Source organism: Toxorhynchites rutilus, chromosome 1, assembly GCF_029784135.1.
Source record: "Toxorhynchites rutilus septentrionalis strain SRP chromosome 1, ASM2978413v1, whole genome shotgun sequence".
Lineage (NCBI taxonomy): Eukaryota > Metazoa > Arthropoda > Insecta > Diptera > Culicidae > Toxorhynchites > Toxorhynchites rutilus.
This window is the reverse complement of record NC_073744.1, coordinates 89,533,545-89,553,275: the sequence shown is the minus strand read 5'-3', so window position 1 is coordinate 89,553,275 and position 19,731 is coordinate 89,533,545. Positions and strand designations below refer to the sequence as shown.

Genomic DNA, 19,731 nt, shown 5'->3' with positions numbered 1-19,731 from the left:
AGGACGAAGTATCCTCGTAGTGAAATGAACGGAGAACAAGTCAATCCGTTTGTAAAATCTGGCCTTTCCAGAACGCCGACGAAAAAAAGTGATGCGGTAGAGAACTCGTTAACCCGCGCTGAATGTGAGCCCGCTTTGAACAAATCGCCGGAAAATAGTAATTTCATCTTAAATGTGAAGAAACCAATAGACGATAAAAAAGTGCAAACAGGGATAGATCGCTATTTTAAAAGAAAAATGAGTCCCAATAGTGCAAACACTGGCAACGCAGCCAAAAAAACAAACACTACAGCCAACACAGTTATCCCTCTGAGCAATAGGTTCGATGCCCTTGCTCCGGTGAACGACGAAAGTGCACAGCAAAAAACTGTAGAACCAAAGCCCGCACCGATTTATCTGCGTCAGGTGGTAACTAGAAACGCGATTGACCTAGTTAAAAAAGCTATCGGTAGCAACAATTTTCTGTGCCGCAATGTGCAACGCGGAAACATTAGTGAACTAAAAGTGCAGTGCAATACGATTGACGATTATCGCAAAATTGTGAACGCGTTAGAGTAGGAAAAAACTGTCTATTACACCTACCGCTTAAATGCTTGGAAAGGTCTAACTGTTGTGCTGAAAGGCATAGAACAGGGCGTTTCACCCGATGACATAAAAGACGTTCTAACCGATAAAGGTTTTGAAGTGGCTTCGGTTACTAATATGTTGAACCGACTAAAAAAACCACAGCCGCTCTATAGAGTAGAACTAGAGCCATCAATGAGGAAATTGAAACCGGGTGAAGTGCATCCAATTTATAAAGTCACCCGACTTTTAAATCGTGTAGTGATGTTCGAAGAGCCGCACAAACGGACTGGCCCTGTGCAGTGTCACAACTGCCAAGAATACGGGCATACCAAAGGATATTGCAACCTTCCAGCAGTCTGTGTAGTCTGCAGTGGTATTCATGAGACAAAAAAATGCCCAGTCTCAAGAACAGCAACAGAAGCAAAAAAATGCAGCAACTGCGGTGGCAACCACACTGCAAACTACAGGGGGTGCCCTGTATATACAACATTAAAGAAAAAACCGCAAGAATCTCGACAAAAAGCTGCAACTAGCAGGCCTGCAAACTATCAGCCAACCCTGCAACCAACGGTAAATTCAGCCACACACCCGAAACCCCAACCTCCTGGTTTCACGCCTACACCTAGCACATCGTATAGGGATGCTCTACTCTCCCAACCTCCAACACCAATAATTCCTCCCGCGGACCAATTACAAGTATTTATGGGTTCAATTATGCAACTCATGACATCAATGCAAACAATGATGCAAGAAATGTTGCGCAGCCAGCAACTTCTCATCCAAAAATTGCAATGTCCAAAATAAATTTTTTGAAAATATGCTATTGGAATGCAAACGGGATACATAACCATTTGAATGAAATTAAACTATTCTTGAATAGTTTAATATGATATGATTTCTATGGTACAAATCACCCGCACGGATCAGCAAGAGGTGGGGCTGCGGTCCTCATCAAACGAGATATTCCACACTATTTATGGCACCGTCACAGTACTCTAAATATCCAAGCAGCGGCTGTGTGCATCGAGAGTAAATCAGAGAAAATAATACTAACAGCACTCTACTCTTCACCGAACCACCACCCTTCGGAAGAGGAACTGAAAGACTTCTTCTCACTCCAAGGGCACCGATTTATCGTCGCTGGTGACTTTAACGCAAAACACACCTTTTGGGGATCAAGGCTGATTACCACTCGTGGTCGCGTTTTATACAACGTTTTCACTGACTCTGGCTATGACATTGCATCATGCGGTGAACCGACACACTGGCCAGAGGACCTCGCACGACTTCCGGACCTGCTAGATTTCGCTGTCACCAAAAATATTAATAGTAAACGAATTCGATCGAAGCTTCTTCTGGACTTATCATCTGATCACTCACCAATACTCCTGGAATACTTCATAGAAAAGGAAGTGAAGCAGACGTCATCTAATCTCACAAACTTTTCAACGAATTGGACAAAATATAAGACATATATCTCCTCTAACATTCTCGATCTACCTCTGGATAACGAACATCATATCGAGGAAGCAGTTAACCAGCTCAGTGTACTCATGAAGAATGCTGCGAAGATAGCTACCCCACCTATGAAGCCTCAGAAACACAAAAAAATTATTACTGCCTCCCACATAAAAGCAGCAGTTGCAGAAAAGCGACGACTAAGACGTATCTGGCAAAACAAACGATCGCCAGAATCTAAAAACCAATTCAATATGGCACAACGTAAATTAAGAAAGCTATTACAAGACGAGAAAGATGAAAAATTCCACATCAATGGATATATGACCAAGGAACTACCTGACCTAGCAATTAAACATCTCACGAGAATTTTCAACGCAATGACCCATAAAGGATATTTCCCACAAGCATGGAAAATTTCGACCATCATTATGATTCCTAAGCCAGGGAAAGACGCACAGAAAGTGGAAACTTATAGACCTATCAGCATCCTTCCAATCTTCTCAAAAGTGTTCGAAAAAATTATCCTGATAAAATCAGCGCCCGAGATTGAAAGATTAATCCCGAATCATCAATTCGGATTCCGAGCAAAACATGGCACTATTGAACAAGTGCACCGATTGATAGAAGAAATTCGTAAAGTATATGAAGGCCGCGGATACTGCCCAGCGCTTTTTCTTGATGTAGCTCAAGCTTTCGATAAAGTCTGGCACGAAGGACTGCTCTATAAAATTAAAAATATGCTACCACAAGTATATGAAATTATGCGAAATGAAATATCTACTGAAATAATCTACTAGGAAGAAAGTTTCATGTTCGGTATAACCAAACTCTATCACCAGAGCAAGAAATTTATGCTGGCGTTCCTCAGGGCAGTGTTCTTGGACCAGTTCTCTATCTCATCTACACAGCTGATCTCCCGACCGCGCGTAACTTAATGACTACAACATTCGCAGATGACACAGCTATTCTCAGCAGTCACAAAAACAGAACGATTGCTTCACGGGATCTCCAGGAACACATAACGGTCGTGGAAAAGTGGCTTCAAAAATGGAGAATTAAAGTAAATGAAACAAAATGTGTCCACGTTACGTTCACGCTTAATAAGAACACATGCCCACAAATCAAGTTCAATAGATCTGCAGTACCTCAATCGAATGAAATTAAATATCTTGGTGTACATCTAGATCGTCGTCTAACCTGGAAGAAACACATAGATGCGAAGAAAACGCAATTGAAGATGCGAGCAAAACAAATACATTGGCTAATCGGGAGGAAGTCGAAATTAAAACTAGAGCTCAAACTACTTCTACACAAATCCATGCTGAAACCTATTTGGCATTACGGCTGTCAACTGTGGCAAACAGCTTCAGCAAGTAATATCGAATTATCGAAAGAGTACAAAATAAACTGCTAAGACAAATTACTGGCGCCCCTTGGTACATCCGCAATAGTGTCATACATCGAGACTTAAGGCTGATTTAGACGATGCCAGTCAGCGCTCTAGTTGAAGTATCCAGTGAATAGAGAACAGACACTCTGTTTAAGTTAGAGCCCAATTACTTGTTCGATACTGGTACAAGTAACTTGAACAGAGTGTCTGTTCTCTGTTCACTGGAAACTTCAACTAGAGCGCTGACTGGCATCGTCTAAATCAGCCTTTAGGGATGGCGACGGTTAAAGAAGAACTTCATAAAACGAGGAGGAAATATGTGGAAAAGGTGAAGAATCATCCAAATCCACTATCAAGGCGACTCGGTCAACCTATGGTAACACGTCTGAAGAAAAAACCTTAATTATTTGAACGTGGTCAAACGTTAGTGTTGTGCTCCAGCACACATGTGAAATTTTAACTGTAAGAATTGACAACAAACGTAATACTTTATTATGTTAGAACTAAATGTATAACCAAATATTGTTATTTCCACATTATGGAAGATTCAATAAATGTATGTATGAAAATAAAAAGATGATCGATACATCAAATTAAAGCCAATCGCCTGGTGTTTTTTGAAAAAATAATATACCTGCAGAAAATTTGAATTCTGCTCTCGTTATTATTGATTGTATTCGTTTTCATAGTCGCGGGACTATAGTTTTTTTATATTTTTTTCTGGAAAGCTGAGGATTCACATACCATATCTCAAAACCAGGGAAGCGTTTTTTTACGTTCTCGAGTTATGATTTTTCAAAGTTACCCGATGGTCCAAAAAATCATTTTCCTCTTTTTTTTTCAAAAATGACTTTCTTCAAAAATTTATTACTTTTGAACTACTGGACCAATTCATATGATCGACATATCGAATTAAAGCCTACTAGCTAGCTTTTTTTGAAAAAATAACACGTTTTCCAATTAGTTGGATTATAATCACATACATCCAGTCTAGTCGCATAGAAATGTTGAACGAAAACTGAAAACATGTTAACTTTGAAAAATTATAACTTGAAAACGAAAAATAACACCTCTCTGGTATTCGGATATATTATGTGAAAAAACCTCAGCTTACAAAAAGAAATATAAAAAAATATGTCGCCCTTGGTACCCAGACGATGTAAGCTACACAAAACAAATATAATCAATAATTACGAAATTTTTATTCAGAGTGTAATATTTTTTTCAAACAAGACTAGCTCATTGCCTTTACTTGATATGTTGATCATTCGAATTGGTCCAGTAGATCAAAAGTTATGATTTCTTGTAGTGGAAACAATGGGAAAAAAATGATTTTTTGTACCATCGGCTAACTTTGAAAAATCATAACTCAAAAACGAAAAAAAAGCTTCCCTGGTTTCGAGATATGTTGTGTGAAAAATCCTCAGCTTTCCAGAAAAAATATAAAAAACTATAGCGCCTTTGGTCCCGAGATTACGAAAACATGTAATGTGTTATATTATCACGCTTTCATACAACAGCACTAACAGTTATATGGAAAGTGTGGCCGTGTGAAACAGCTTTGCATTCCAGCCGGCCTTGGTTCGATCCCCATTGACGTCGTATAAACTTTTTTTTTGCACAATCCCAAAAGAAATGAAAAAAGAAAGAGATGTCTGCTCCCATACATACAAAACCCTTTTAAGCTTTTAAAACAGCTCATTATTTGTGCATTTGACCCTCCAGCACACGAAATAGCAATATTTCTGCCAAAGATGAAATGTTTCCAGCCAACGCTAGTTTGGACGTACGTACGCTCAAGACCAATTGATTTACAGCAGTTCTCGTAGTGAGGAAGATTCGAGGGATCATTCCACGGCAGATTACGTAAAGTGAAACGAACAAATTTACGCTGGATCGTTTCGATGCGCTGAATACCTTTTGGATAGTAAGGCGACCATATTATGCAGAAATACTCAAGAATTGAGCAAACCAACGCACAACAGAGTGCTTTGATGCAATAAACTTCTTTGAATTGTTTCGTGACACGAAAGATGAAACCGAGAGTTCTAGAGGCTTTGGCGATTACGTAAGATATATGTTCCATGAATGTGAGTTCACTATCAATGATCACTCCTAGATGCTTGATTGTTACTACACGATTTAAAATCACACTGCGTAATTTATATTGATAAACGACAGATGAACGTTTCCTCGAAAAGGATATAATGGAGCATTTTTCAGGATTCAAAACCATTCTATTGCTTTCACACCATTCAGCAAAAATGTCAAGCTGCTGCTGCAGGTACACTGCGTCATTAGGATAATTGACGGCCAAAACAAATTTGAAGTCATCGGCGTAAGCGAGTTTGTGGCACTCCAAGTAAAAGTGAACATCGTTCAGGTACAGGAGAAAAATGTAAGGGCCAAGATGACTACCTTGAGAATCACCCGATGATACTGGAAACGGAGAAGATACCGATTTTCACTGACATCACACGGCCAGGTATGAACGTCGGAGTTTAGTGACCGCTATTTCGTGGTTTATTTTATCAAACGCAGCTGAGAAATCTGTATAAATAGCATCAATTTGTTGACGTGACTGTAGAGAGCGAGCGATGAATGAGGTGTACAGTACCAGATACTAGGTAGATCACTTGGGAACGAAACCATGTTGTTGATGTGAAATGTGAAATGTGAAAAACATGAGAGATGAATTCCAAAATTATGAGTTCAAATAACTTAGAAACCGAACAAAGGCTGACGATTCCTCTGTAATTCTTTACATTTTTCCTGCAGCTTTTTTTTGAATACTGGAAAAACGCCTCAACATTGTGTGTCATCACAGAAGGCAGTCCGAGCTCCTTTCTCTGTTTATCTACATATTTCCCGAATTCCTTTGGACTGAGTCGTAGATTACTTTAAACGCGATTCAAATTAGTACCAAATAAAATGTTGTTCAATCACTTGTTATTTTTGCTGGCGACAGAGTAGCATTTTCTACAAAAATCAGTTCGGTATTTCAAATATTTTTTCAAAGTAAGTCGTTTCTCTCTTCGAAGACGCTTCAAATGATAGTTTGTCCATGGTGGATGAGGTGGATCCTTGATAGTTTTCTTTGGAACAAACTGGTCAATTGCATAAAGAAGTACATGTGACATGGACAATTGCGGCTCCATCAATGTCACGGTCGTTCAGAATGTCACTCCAGTCGATAGTGCTTGATGTGCTACCGTTTCCCTCTACTTGTGAAGTTTTACCAAAGTTTTGTTCACACGAGGTACATACGGTTTAACAATAGAAGGAAATGACATTATAAAAAATCCAAGTTGAGCCGTTTTGAGATAAAGGGGTGGTCCAAATCACCTCATATGACCAAATCGCCCCGTATTACCCTACTTTGTATGTAGCATCAGAACATGATAGGTAATAAGCAGTGATGCAGGTATTCATTTCGCCGACGTTTTGATAATAAATTAAAATATTATGATCTATACAAGCGACACTCGGACTTGATGAGCGCTATCAGGATCTTGTTGAGCGGTTGTTCGACGCTGTTGGTTTGAGGTTGATGCAATATGGTGAAGTGAGGTTTGCTGCACATTCTTAATTGTAGTCGGATTAGGAATTACGAGAGGAGTGATCGATATTCCAACAGGTCAGAAGTTTTGAGATGTAATCACATTTTCGATAATCTCAGGAATACCCAATTTAAATGAAACGAAAGGTAATGGAGTATTATCTTCCCTATTCTGACGAACCAGCTTGTGACACCGAATAATCGAAGGATTACAACCGCATTTCTTAGAAATGAATTGAATTATGTTATCCGAAGATTCGGAAGTAAGGGACCGGGTGAGATAAAACCAATTCAATCGTTTTGTGATCGGTGAACCGGAGAGTATAGGAAGAGTGATCGTAGACATCTAATTCCTATTCACATTTTGGTAGTCCCTAGCATTACCTGCACGCTGCTGGACTTTTCCTTATTGGTCTACCCAAAAGATCGAAGCAACAATTCCATTTTGATGTGTTGTTTGTGCAATTTCGACTATTGAATTTACTTCGCAGCAGCAACTTCGAGGTTAGTGTTACAAGTGTTCTAATAAATGGGATGTTGCAGTATTCAATGCTCTGTACGTGTGCCCGACACTGGATACTTTCTATTGGGATGCAGCTGACCGTTAATCAGCAACGCCCCCCTAGTCTGTACTAGCGTGGTGCGTCTTTCTCGACTCGAGGAATCCAGGATAGAATGATCACTAGCCGGCGCAATCATCAGCTCGTGTAGAGTTGTCATAAGCGGTACAACCTTTGGCTCTTGTTGAATCATCAGTGGACTGCATAACCTTCGGCCCGTGTATCTGTAAAGAGTGTGTGTATGTATTGCTGCGACTAAGTAAAAGTTTATAGATCGGATAGGAGGGATATAAAACAGGGACACAACGAAGGAAACATCATTAAACGTGTGCAACTGGCATTGTTGTATAGCGCGTTTCGTTAAACTTACCTTGAAGTTTTCAAGTTTATGTCAATAATTGTGAACAATAATATATTACGCAACTGCGAACTAAATTCTATGAGTATAGAAATGATATTGACTTGATAAACCGTAGATTGAGTGAATATCGCCCAAATTCTTCCATAAAAACGGAACTATGAAAAGTGTTCTATCAGGGTGTGTTGTACGAAGATTCAAAAGCCAAAAAATAGAATGAACGACTCTCAACCATATCCGTAAAACTGATTATTGTAGCAGTATGTAACCGGAAAATCTTCGATTTGTGAAGTGGTCGTAAAAAAACGAGTGAATGGCACCGAGACAAAAGTCTCCATTGATCATTCAGGACAAAAGTATACAAGTGACAATGATAAAAAAGAGATGACACTGTGACGAAAGCCTTACGACGATATTTTCGGTCAATAGTAGAAATAATATGAAAATAATATCTAACAAAAATCCTCGTAGGGGAGATGTGGGTAAGACGGACAGTGGGGGTATCATGGACAGGTGGTTGATTCGTATAGTTGCATTATGAATTTCAAATTTATGTTGATGGAACCCTTTCTACATGCTATTCTATAATATTTTATCTATCCTTTGACAATAAATACTGATCAAAAGTGGAATAGGGAAACAAAAACCGAAAATCAAACATAATTTCGTGTGTAGATGTAATTTTTGCGGCTTCAATATTAAGCATTTTCAGTGGTTTAATATCAAAATCGAATTCACTGATGGTTAACATTCGGTTTGTGAGTCGGCAGAGAAGCGATATTAGGTATGCACGGAAAAGTAAATTCATTCGCAAGTGGTAAATTAAAATTTTTGAAATGATGGCACTGGTGGGGTTGAAATGGACAGGCGAATCCTAAATCACATCCAATGCATGGTGGAAAGTGAGGGATAGAATATTCAACTCTTTTTTATATTGCTTTCTCTGTTTGTTCTATTTCAGTTACTGGACACACAAACACTGAGAGAGAGCGAAATTATTCCTCTCGCGAGCGATAAACTTCTACGCTTCGTATATTATTAGCCTTGTCCATATTCCCCCCACTACATGTCCATTATACCCGCATTGATAAAAATGTTCTACTTTTCGGCTTGTTTTAATTTCAATAAGAAACATGGAAAAAAATATTTTTATCAAACATTCGGACAATTATTGAAAACCAGTATATTGAACTGTAAGAAACTGCTTTAAAGTTTTGGAAAACACGAGTATCCACGGATACAATTGAAGTTCTTCTTAACATGTCCGTCTTACCCCCACACTATCATACTGAAATGTCTTTACTTTATAATGTTTTCGAAATGAAAACATGTCTTCAAACCTGGCATCTCTAACTCATGGACTTCGAAACTGAAGGCTGATTTAGACAATGCCAGTCAGCGCTCTAGTTGAAGTATCCAGTGAATAGAGAACAGACACTCTGTTCAAGTTAGAGGCCAATTACTTGTTCGATACTGGTACAAGTAACTTGAACAGAGTGTCTGTTCTCTGTTCACTGGATACTTCAACTAGAGCGCTGACTGGCATCGTCTAAATCAGCCTTGAGTTATCAGACTTTCAAGCGTGTCTGTAGACAAGTGTTTGCAGATATTTCATTTCTGTTTGAACCGAATGATTGCAATTGACTTTTACAGAAAACGCAAGCATTTGATTGAAATGAAAACGTTATTTTTTTCGCGCTGTGTGTTCCTTCAGACTCCGCTCTGCGTACAATTTTGAAGAATGATGAAAATGACAGGAGGAAAGAATATTACGCGTTCATTTAAGACAAGGGTTCTAAAACGGTCGATATCGACCCCTTGGGATCGATGTCGGTTTCCCAGGGGTCGACATGAAAAAAAAATTTTGGTGGTCGACCAAGTCTGTCCAGTCATCTTCGCTAGTCAACGCTAGTCAAATCACTTTTTGTTAAAGGCGACTGCCGGAACAGTTCTAGTCGAAGCGAAGCTACTGAGAGTAGAGTCGGTCTTCATTTTTCATCTTCGAAGATTCCGGGCCCTGGTGTTACTCAACACCAAATTATTCTGTGCAGAATTTATTGGAGTTTTCAAAGCTGCCTTTCGATTTGCGGTGCAATGATTTTTTTATAGGACTATCCATCATCAAAAACGGAGGGATAATATTTCATTTTAACTGGAATATCTCTGTATGGAAAGGTCCTACAGGAATGTTCTAGAAACCAAATGAAATCTGGTTGATAAGGTTAATTGAATTTGCTAGCAAAAAATTGTGTTAGTACACAAAATCTTTGAAAAAATTGAAAAAACACGATTTTTCATTCCTTCCCGGCTTGTTATCCACTAAAGTCTGCTTCATTTAATATTGGAACAAATTCTTTTGCTCATTGTGGCGCTCCTAGTGGACGGATTAGGAAACTTTTTTCACCCACGTGTCGGGAAATTCATTACCTTTCACCATGTATTTATGTCATAACACCAAACGATAGCATTTTGTAAACAACCGCCATGGAAGTCGAACGGAGAGATAAAATTGTGCACAGTTTTCTTGAAAATCCATTGTTGTCGGCATCTAAGCTAGCTAAACAGCTTAAAATGCCCAGAAATACCGTATGGCGTGTTATCAAGCAGTACAAGGAAACATTGACGACGGCTCGGAAGCCGCATTCGAAGCGTCGGAGTGGAACTGTCGACCGGAAACTGCGTGGGAAAGTCATCAAGGCCGTCAAGAGGAATCCCAATCTTTCAGACCGCGATTTGGCCAATAACTTCCAGGCCGCTCACAGTACGGTGCGACGAATTCGTCTCCGGGAAGGAATAAGGTCATTCCGAGCCAGCAAACAGCCAAATCGGACGCTGAAGCAGAACAATGTGGCCAGAATCCGTGCTCGAAAGCTGTACGACCAAGTGCTGACCAAGTTCGACGGATGTATTCTGATGGACGATGAGACCTACGTGAAGGCGGATTTTGGGCAAATCCCAGGTCAAAAATTTTATTTGGCGACGGCTCGGGGGGATGTACCTGCAAAATTTAGGTTCGTGTTTGCGGATAAATTCGCCCGCAAGTACATGATTTGGCAGGGAATATGCAGTTTTGGACAGAAAACCAAAGTCTTTCTCACTGACAAGACAATGACATCAGAAGTCTACAAAAAAGAGTGCCTACAGAACCGGATTCTGCCGTTTATTCGTGCCCACGACCGTCCAGTAATGTTTTGGCCGGACCTCGCAAGCTGCCATTACAGCAAAACGGTTATGGAATGGTACGCAACGAACGGGGTCAGCGTAATACCGAAGGACCTCAACCCCCCAAACTGCCCCCAGTTCCGGCCGATAGAGAAATACTGGGCAATCACGAAGCGGAGGCTTAAGGCAAAGGGAAAACTTGTTAGGAACATGACTCAAATGAAGAACTGGTGGAATCAAATCGCCAAAACGGTGGACGAAAAGGGTGTGCGCCGCCTGATGTGCCGTATTACGGGAAAAGTACGAGAATTTCTTCGAAACAGCAATGAATAATTTTTTTAATTTTTTTTTATGAAAGAGTAAAGAAAATGCTACATTTGTATGAAAAACAAATTATGAATTCGTTAATAAATGACTGAACTACACGCAATTGTTTGTGTTCCAATATTAAATGAAGCAGACTTTATGCACACACCAAAATAAAAATTTGTACGTAAAATATTCTTATACCTGAAAGTTGTAACTTTAAGATAATCTATATCCTATCGATATGCGTTAGTTCTTCATGAAGTTACAGCATGTCAAAAACCGCTTAAAATTTCCGACTTCGCACTCTGTTCCTCTAATTTGTTTGCCGAGTATATTTTCCTTGACAAATTTTACCGTTGATGCTGACTTTGCACTGAAAACCTTCGAACAACCCGAGTGGCTTACTTGAGGCGTTGATGGCTTGAATTGTTGGTTTCTGGATCTCAGATTTACCCAGACTATTCCATGTTCACTCCGAAATCACCATCGCTTGCTGTATCCGATTGCAGCTTGGTCGTTCCGCCGTTGATGAATGTAGGTGCGAACTTTCGTTTGCTAACGCGTTGCGCACCCCGAGAGTTCGCTCTGCCAAATTTGTTCGATTGATGATGCTTGATTGTTGTGGCTTCTTCTACTCCTGAATTGATTTGGTTTTGGAGAAACAGCTCATACGGTTGCATTGCTTGCAATTGATAGATAGAACGAGACAATCTGGATCGTAGTGCATCTTGCCGCATTGTCAAAAAGGAGTGCAATTTTCTCTCTTTCTTTGAAGTCTACTGCTGATGAAAGTTTCCTTCTTCTGTTGAACTGCAGTAATCGGTAATCGGTACTCTACTGCACTTCGAATGGTGCCACAAAAGATAGCGGCTAAATTAATTGATTTGATGAATTCGCTCGAGTTAATCAAAATCGAAATAAAAGTGTGGGTTGACCAAGAGATGGTGCTAGTAAGTCTAGGGGAGAGCTTGTTTTCTGTAGTACTATATGTCCGTAGTTAGTATATAAATTTTCAGAACTATCGCTCAACAGCATACATTTAGGAGACTAACAAACAAAATGTCCTCATTGCTTACCTGGAATGAACAAAGTCTGATAAGCGTGGAGATAACGAAAACTTCTGTTTAGAAGGCTTAACACCGCTAAAAATAAAAGAAGCGGATTCCGCACTTTAATTCTTTCACGCCCAATGGAAATATTTTTCCCTTCTACAAAAATTGTTATCGATTGTTCAGTTATTATTGAATCGATATTTTTTTTTACTGAATGTCAAAATAAAACGTATGTCCAATGCAGCAAATGTGCTTCTGAGCGATTAAATAAAAAGGAACTGTCAAACATAGTCCGGTCTAACTTAGCAAAGACCACCTAATAAATGTGTTATGTGCAACGTCCACTTGTGCTTCACAAGTAAACAATTTATTTTTCGTAGAATACCATAACTAACTATTTATTTTACTTTTCTGATAGTTTTTATTGTGTTTTTGTATTACAAAGTAATACATAAAATACCGATATAATAAACCTAACTCTCCGTTTATTTACTTTTATGGTCCATAGGGAAAAATACTTCCCATGATTTTATAGGAAACCTATACACCCTGCTATGCTTTGGTGGTGATATTCTCTTACTTTACACCCACAATAGCTAAAATATTGTGTTGTATTGGCATATTTAGTCTTGGACATCATATGGTCCTGAAAGGGTTAATTAAGGCTGTTCTCCATTATAAATCGGTTGTGGATTTGAGATGGGCTGGGAATTGAGATGGGGCCACAACCATCACAACCGCAGATTAAAAGTGGGAGAGGAAATAGCATAGATCACGAAAAGGTCAACAATACATTTCATATGTGCAGCGTTTTGCATAAACATTTGAATATTTAGGAGCTCTGCTTGGAAAAAATCATAAAACAGTGTTAGAAGACCACAGATTAAAAGTGCGAGAAATAGCATAGACCACTATGGAGAAACTGAACGTATCTGCATCATTTTGCATAAAAAATTGAGTATGGAGGAGCTCCGTGCTGGCTGGGATCCGCGTTTGGTTTTCACTGTGACAGCGCACACATGCCCATTCATCGACTGAAATGATGACCAAAATAAACAAATTGACATTGTTCCCTAGTCGAGAATATGATCAGATTAAGCCCCGGTGACTATCATTTGTTTTTCAACCTCGTTCAATGGCTCGGAGGTAAAATTTATGTGAACAATGAGGATGTCGCGAAATAAAATTTTATCTGAAAAACACCTTTACCAGACTTCTCAAAATATTTTTTTTTCTCTATCACACAGGAACTAGATTCGTTCAAGTTGCTCCAAATAAACCAAAAGTGTTGAAAAACTGCAAACGCGCTAGCTCACGCCTTCCGATAGACACCACCGAAGCTGACCATCACATACAAAAATGGTGATAGGAGAAACCACCAACAACGGGGATGCTGTTCCCTCGACCCAGCAATTTGCCCCACAGAAAGCCACCATCGAGAATATAATGAGTGGGATTGAAAACACCGGGACAGTGAAAATGAATAATCACAGGAAAAAACTAAGACAGCGGTAAGTGATAATTCTCACTCATTTTTTTCCATTATACACTTCTCGTAATTTTCTCCACCGTCACATAATGTTCATGTTTTTTGTCTGTTTTCTTTCTCTCATTATAACCATCGTGCTTGCAGGTTTGATATAATTAAAAAACTAGGACAGGGTACGTATGGCAAAGTACAATTGGGTATTAACAAGGAATCCGGTCAGGAGGTCGCCATCAAAACAATAAAAAAAAGCAAAATCGAAACAGAAGCGGACCTTATCCGAATACGGAGGGAAGTGCAAATAATGAGTTCAGTGCAGCATCCCAACATTATACATATTTATGAAGGTATGAAAGCTTTTCGATTTCCATGAAGACGTATGGTGTTGGACATATTTTTTTCCAAGTGAAGCATGCGATTTCTATCGCACGATATTTTGATATTTCTTCTTGCCGAGCTAAAATATAGAGCCAAGAGCAAACAACTGGTAGCTGGTAAAATTTGTATACACACTGGATACTTTTTAACGGGGCAATCTTTTTTTACGCGATTCTCTCGAAATTACACGATTTGCTCAAAATTACTCTTTATTGCGCGCGTTTAAAAAGAATTCAGTGTACTTAATGTGGCCGTACACTGTTTTTCCGGAGGTATATTGGACATTTTTTGACAGTTAAAGTTTGTTTTGAAATTTGAACAAACACTATTTTGTTTGCCACTTTTCAATTATCAACAGTGACAAACAATGTCAAACGGACATTGAACACGGAACACGGAAAAAATTCGACTGAAATATTCGAAGTAACCTGACCATGTACCGACAGGTTTGACGAACAGACCGAAAAAATATTTTAGGCATCCAATAACTGAATAATTACTCGTCGTGATTTGTGTCGAATATATTTGATCAGTACACGTAGATCAAATTTGATCTGTCAAAACGAGTCAAATATTTGACTTCGGTCAAACAGTGTATGATCACCCTCAGTCTGTTATTATCCATATCGGCATATCTAGATAGGGGACTCCGATGTGGCAACATTAAACCGATCTGTTGGATATAGGATAGTGGACGACACTTTCGAAAAGCCAGAATAGCAGGCACTAATGTTTAGTGATCTAGTTAGTCTCTCCATGGCAGGGTTGCCAACTAAAATATTCAAAAATCAAGAAGGATGAAAATAAAAATCTGGAAGAAATTGATGATGGTGATTTTGCGGTCGCTTTTGTCCTAAACCATCTGGGCGGTTGTGGTGGATCGAGAGGTCGGTCAGAACAGTGCGATACCAGTACAGGACAGGTGCAGGCAGATACCGGAAGTTTGCTACGTTGTCTTCCAGTAGACCACATTGAAACGCCAGTTGTCGATGAAAAATACAGGCCACCTTGTTGTGGCGCTCGGTGTAGGCTGCGTTGGCCAAAACGGGACAGACTCCCATTATGTGATCTATGCTTTCACCTGGTTAATGGCACATCCGGCAAATATCATCAACGTCTTGATGCCAGACGTATCGCCTGCAGTTTCTTGTGGGGATTATTCTGTCCTAGATTGCTATCATGTCGGCTTCTACTACTGAAGAGAGTTCACCACGCGTTAGCAACATATTAGATGCGACCCTGGACCGGCCACCATGCACTGCATTCTGCTTCCAAGCTGCAATATTCTCTTCCAATGTCTGCAGATCCTTTGTCAGCGGCGCAGACAGCCTGGTATCGCGCGTTTGGTCGACGCGTTCGACGAAGTACTCGCGCAGTTGTCGTACCTGGGTAACACATAGTGCAGATATGTAGACGATTCCCCCTTTTTGCGGGGTGCCGATTGAGGATAGTGCATTCCGGCCTCTTTGAATGTTTGAATGAATCTCTAGGTTAGTTTTGCTCCACTTGAATACACCAAAACTGAAGAACCGCGAATGAGTTATTCGCTCGTACCTCGTTCCCCTCGTTGAGGAAAGCCCTCAGGAAACAGTTCACTCGACTCAAGAACTTGTCTCGCAGCTCCGTCTCGATGTCGGAGTGACGAATCACGGAGAGCTGCGGAATCTAAGATATTTATGGGATTCACCACGTACCATGTCTTCAATAAACTCGCCGTCATAGCCCTCGTAGGCTCCGGATTCGGTAAGTTGTTCTTTCAGCAGATGGACACAGCGGCATTTGTCGAGGCTGAAATCCATGCAGATGGCCCTGCTTATTTCTTCGACAACCCGGATAGCTACACCTAGACGCTGACGTGAATCAGCGTAGACCTTGAGATCGTCCATGCAAAAGGTATGGGTCACTTCTTCGTAGGAGCCGTCCCCATACTTTATCTTATAGCCATGACCGTTTCTATTGAGCATCCTACTGAGAGGGTTCAGTGCCAGACAAAAGCGGTCTGAAAGAGTCGTCCTGCAAAATCCCCCTCTTTATCTGCAGCGTTCTAGACAGCAACACATTTTCCCCATCACTAAGGTGCAATTTTATAGATCTCCGATATTCGGACGAGAAACGAGTGAGGTATGGAGTCATAAGCCTTCCTGTAGTCTATATAGGCTATACTCAGGTTCCACTGGTTATATACCGTTTGGCCGACTATGGCTGCGTCGATGATGGCCTGGTCTTTGCAGCTATGCGTATTTTTCCTGCGTCCTTTCTGCTCTTCTGCGATGATGTGATGTTGTTCGCAGTGGGCAGAAACATTGGCGGTAATGATGCTGCCCAGTATTTTGTACAGACTCGGTAGGCACGTTATCGGTCTGTACTTTGATGGGTTCAATGTGTTGCTGTCTTTCGGGGGGAGGAAGGTGACGCCACCGGTGGCGAATTCAGAAAGGTTGTGTAGGTCACGTAGCACCTTATTGAAGCACTTAGCTATCTTTTGTTTTGCGACGGTCAGCTTCTTGGGCCAGAAGTTCTGAACACCATCGGGGTTCTGTTGCAGCTACTCCATGTTCTCAGCATCAACCAAGTGCAGTGGAAGAACGTGCTCGTTCATGAGCTTTACTGCACTTGTAAGCCTGCGGGAATTCTGCAACTTCGGGATCCTGGGGCACGACAAATGGTTTGTGTCGCGGAACTGTGAGATCGCCTCGTCGTAGTGAAAGACCAGATCGCGTAATAGCTGTTGATCTGGCTGTGGGTCTCCGGCTCAGGGGGTTGTAGTACTGTGGCCTCCACTGGTGCTGATTCGGGTGCCCCACTCGCGAAAAAATTGCTCAGCCGTACTGAACTTCTTCTCGTCACATCGCTTGCTCTGCTGTTACTGGAGCTTAATTCTCTCTGCGCCTGCTGCTTGATCTCTTCGATTTCCGTTAGGGAGAGAATGTTATTGCGTACTATCGCTCTACGCCTCGCGATCATCGCATTCTGACAAGCATCCCGACGAACTCTGGATACGCTTCCTCAAACATTGTGAGTATTCGAGGGCGACCGCTCATGTCCTTCTCCAAAACAGACATCTGCACAGGCGCGGATCACGAATCTATTCATATCGTGTGTCCACATGATCCGGCGCCTAGTGGTACCCACAAGTGTGGACGACTGTCGTCTGGCAGTCGCAACACGTCTCGTAGGCGCAGCGTTCTTGGGTGATGTCGATGGCTGCTCTTTTAGACTGAAACTGATGGCACACCAAATCAACCAAGCCTCATTATGTGAACGTTATGTGTTTCCTACTACGTTTTTGTATGCATAAGGTAATTTAAATTGAGATTCTCGGAAAATATGCCAAGATTATTTAATACATGTACCTACTATTTCAATAATGATTCAAACAAATTTGGACAACAAGAACGCATAAATCTATCCCATTTAGCATGATATGTACGAGTGACAACATTGCCCTTACTAGGTGACCACTTTATTTCCAAGTCAAAAAAAAAAAGTTCGATTTTTCCCCTCCGCAAAAATAATGAAAAATGTACTATTGGAATTTTTTATAGTTAAAGTCATTTGCTATCTTGAACAACAATAAGTTGAACTATAATATTTCACAAAAAAACGTGGATTGAAACGGTAAGTGGAAGCAGGAAATGAGAATATTCCTTTAAATGACGACTATACCACCACTTTCCTTATATTCAATTTATTCTTATCGATTTTTAATTTTCCTGCACACTCTGAATTTGTCCACGTGGTAGAAAGACAGCCCTCTATACTATATGAGCTGAAAAGTCCCGGGATTTTTCAGCAGATGGTGCCACTAAAACATGAACAAGATTCATTTCGAGAGGTTCATCTGACACTAGCTTATGTGTGAAGTTTCATGACATTTCGTGTATTTGTTCACAAAGTGTCACTACCTGACCCAGGGCCCGAAATCTTCGAAGATGAAAAATGAATATCGACTCTCTTCTCAGTCGTTTTGCTTCGACTAGTACTACTTTGGCATTCGCCGTTAACATAATGTGAATTGACTAGAAAATGAATTGACGGGCGTTTGGAGCAACGATGACTAATGAACTATTCTAGTCAATACTTAATCTAATTGACGTGACTAATGAATAAAAATCTGCCTCTTCATTCAATTCACTTCAATCCACACTTCTTCAACCTGGCACGAATTTCTTTACCCGCGTACGCAAACTTATTTTTACGTCCATATAAAGTAAAATCAAAACTCGATTTCTGATGCAAAAAAGCAGTTACACCATCAATGGACGGTTTATTGACTACCCACCTTGAACTCAAACCAACGAGCTTAAACAGTTTTCAGGTATGCTATAAAGATCCTCGCATTATTACTAGTAAATAGCGTGCAAAATAGAGTGCAGTTTTGAAGGGATTCTAAATTAAATTTTAGTACACTTTGTCTCTGAGTTGTAAAAAAATTTAAAAATGTAAAAAAATACAGAAAAACGGGTTTTTATCAGCAAAATTCACAAATGTGTCAGTGGTTCTGAACACAACCTGCACGCTATTTTATACGTGCGAGTAATTTTCGTGCACGATACAAACAAAAATCTATCTCACCTGTAGTATATGTCAAATCACATAGAACTCAAACATCGGTGCACGCATTCGTAACACATGAGAGCAGTCTCCGTGTTTCACAGAAAAAAACTCCGCGTACGAGATGAACAGTTTTCGCGCTGCTCTCGCAGTGTTGTGTTTGTAGACAAACATGATTTGTTCGTATCTTATGTTTGCAAATGCGACATGTTTGTTTGTTCTACATGATGTTCAAACATCATGTACAGTTTTTTCTTGTATTTTCACCCAAGAAACAGCAATGTGTAGAGTAAAAGAAGCGAATTAGGCACCACACCATTACCACTCAACACACAGTGTGTTGATGTGTTGACATGGAAAAGGAAAGGGAAGAATCTATCATGACAATGGGTGCTTCGTCTAAAATTTTGGGCAAATAAAATACACCTCTTTATCTGTTTTGAACAACATAAGCGTTAATTGATATCAGAGTTCTTCTCAATTGATATCATTATTTAAAGAGCGAACACGAAATTATTGCGACACATTCAACAGGGCATAACTTTTTTACCATCGGGTAAAAATCAATCAAATTTTGCACACTTTCTCATTGATGTGTATTGTCTACATGCTGTCAAACTTTGACGTTCTTGCAGCAGCACCCAGCAGCGCCTTTTGCCATTCTTGCAGCAGCACGACGAAGCTCCGCTATTTTGGCCAGATTTGGCATCCACCTTACAAATGGATAGTTCAATGATAGTTCAATGACAAAGTCGATTGTTTTTTTTCCGTATCTTGTTTTGTTTTTTTTTGTATACTAATACTGTTTATGTTAGTGACACGTTAATTTTTCGTTTGCTAAGTTGGTGAATTTTGTTGTCCTGATCAAGCAACGTGGATTTTGACGTGAAAAGTG

General features: G+C 40.2%; 1 protein-coding gene across 18 annotated transcripts in view; it reads left to right on the top strand.

Annotated features, from left to right (window-relative positions):
* The window catches only part of LOC129769562 (serine/threonine-protein kinase par-1), a 122,664-nt gene that overhangs the window by 35,393 nt on the left and 67,540 nt on the right, over positions 1 to 19,731 (top strand). For 17 of the 18 annotated variants that reach the window (XM_055771970.1, XM_055771941.1, XM_055771963.1 and 14 more), the window contains exons 3-4: positions 13,666 to 13,929; positions 14,052 to 14,251. In XM_055771970.1, coding sequence (XP_055627945.1) covers positions 13,778 to 13,929; positions 14,052 to 14,251 — 352 coding nt within the window. In that variant the 5' untranslated portion in view covers positions 13,666 to 13,777. Of the gene's footprint in view, positions 1 to 13,665; positions 13,930 to 14,051; positions 14,252 to 19,619; positions 19,729 to 19,731 lie in introns of those variants that run through there. The other variant, XM_055772003.1, reaches the window with a different exon arrangement.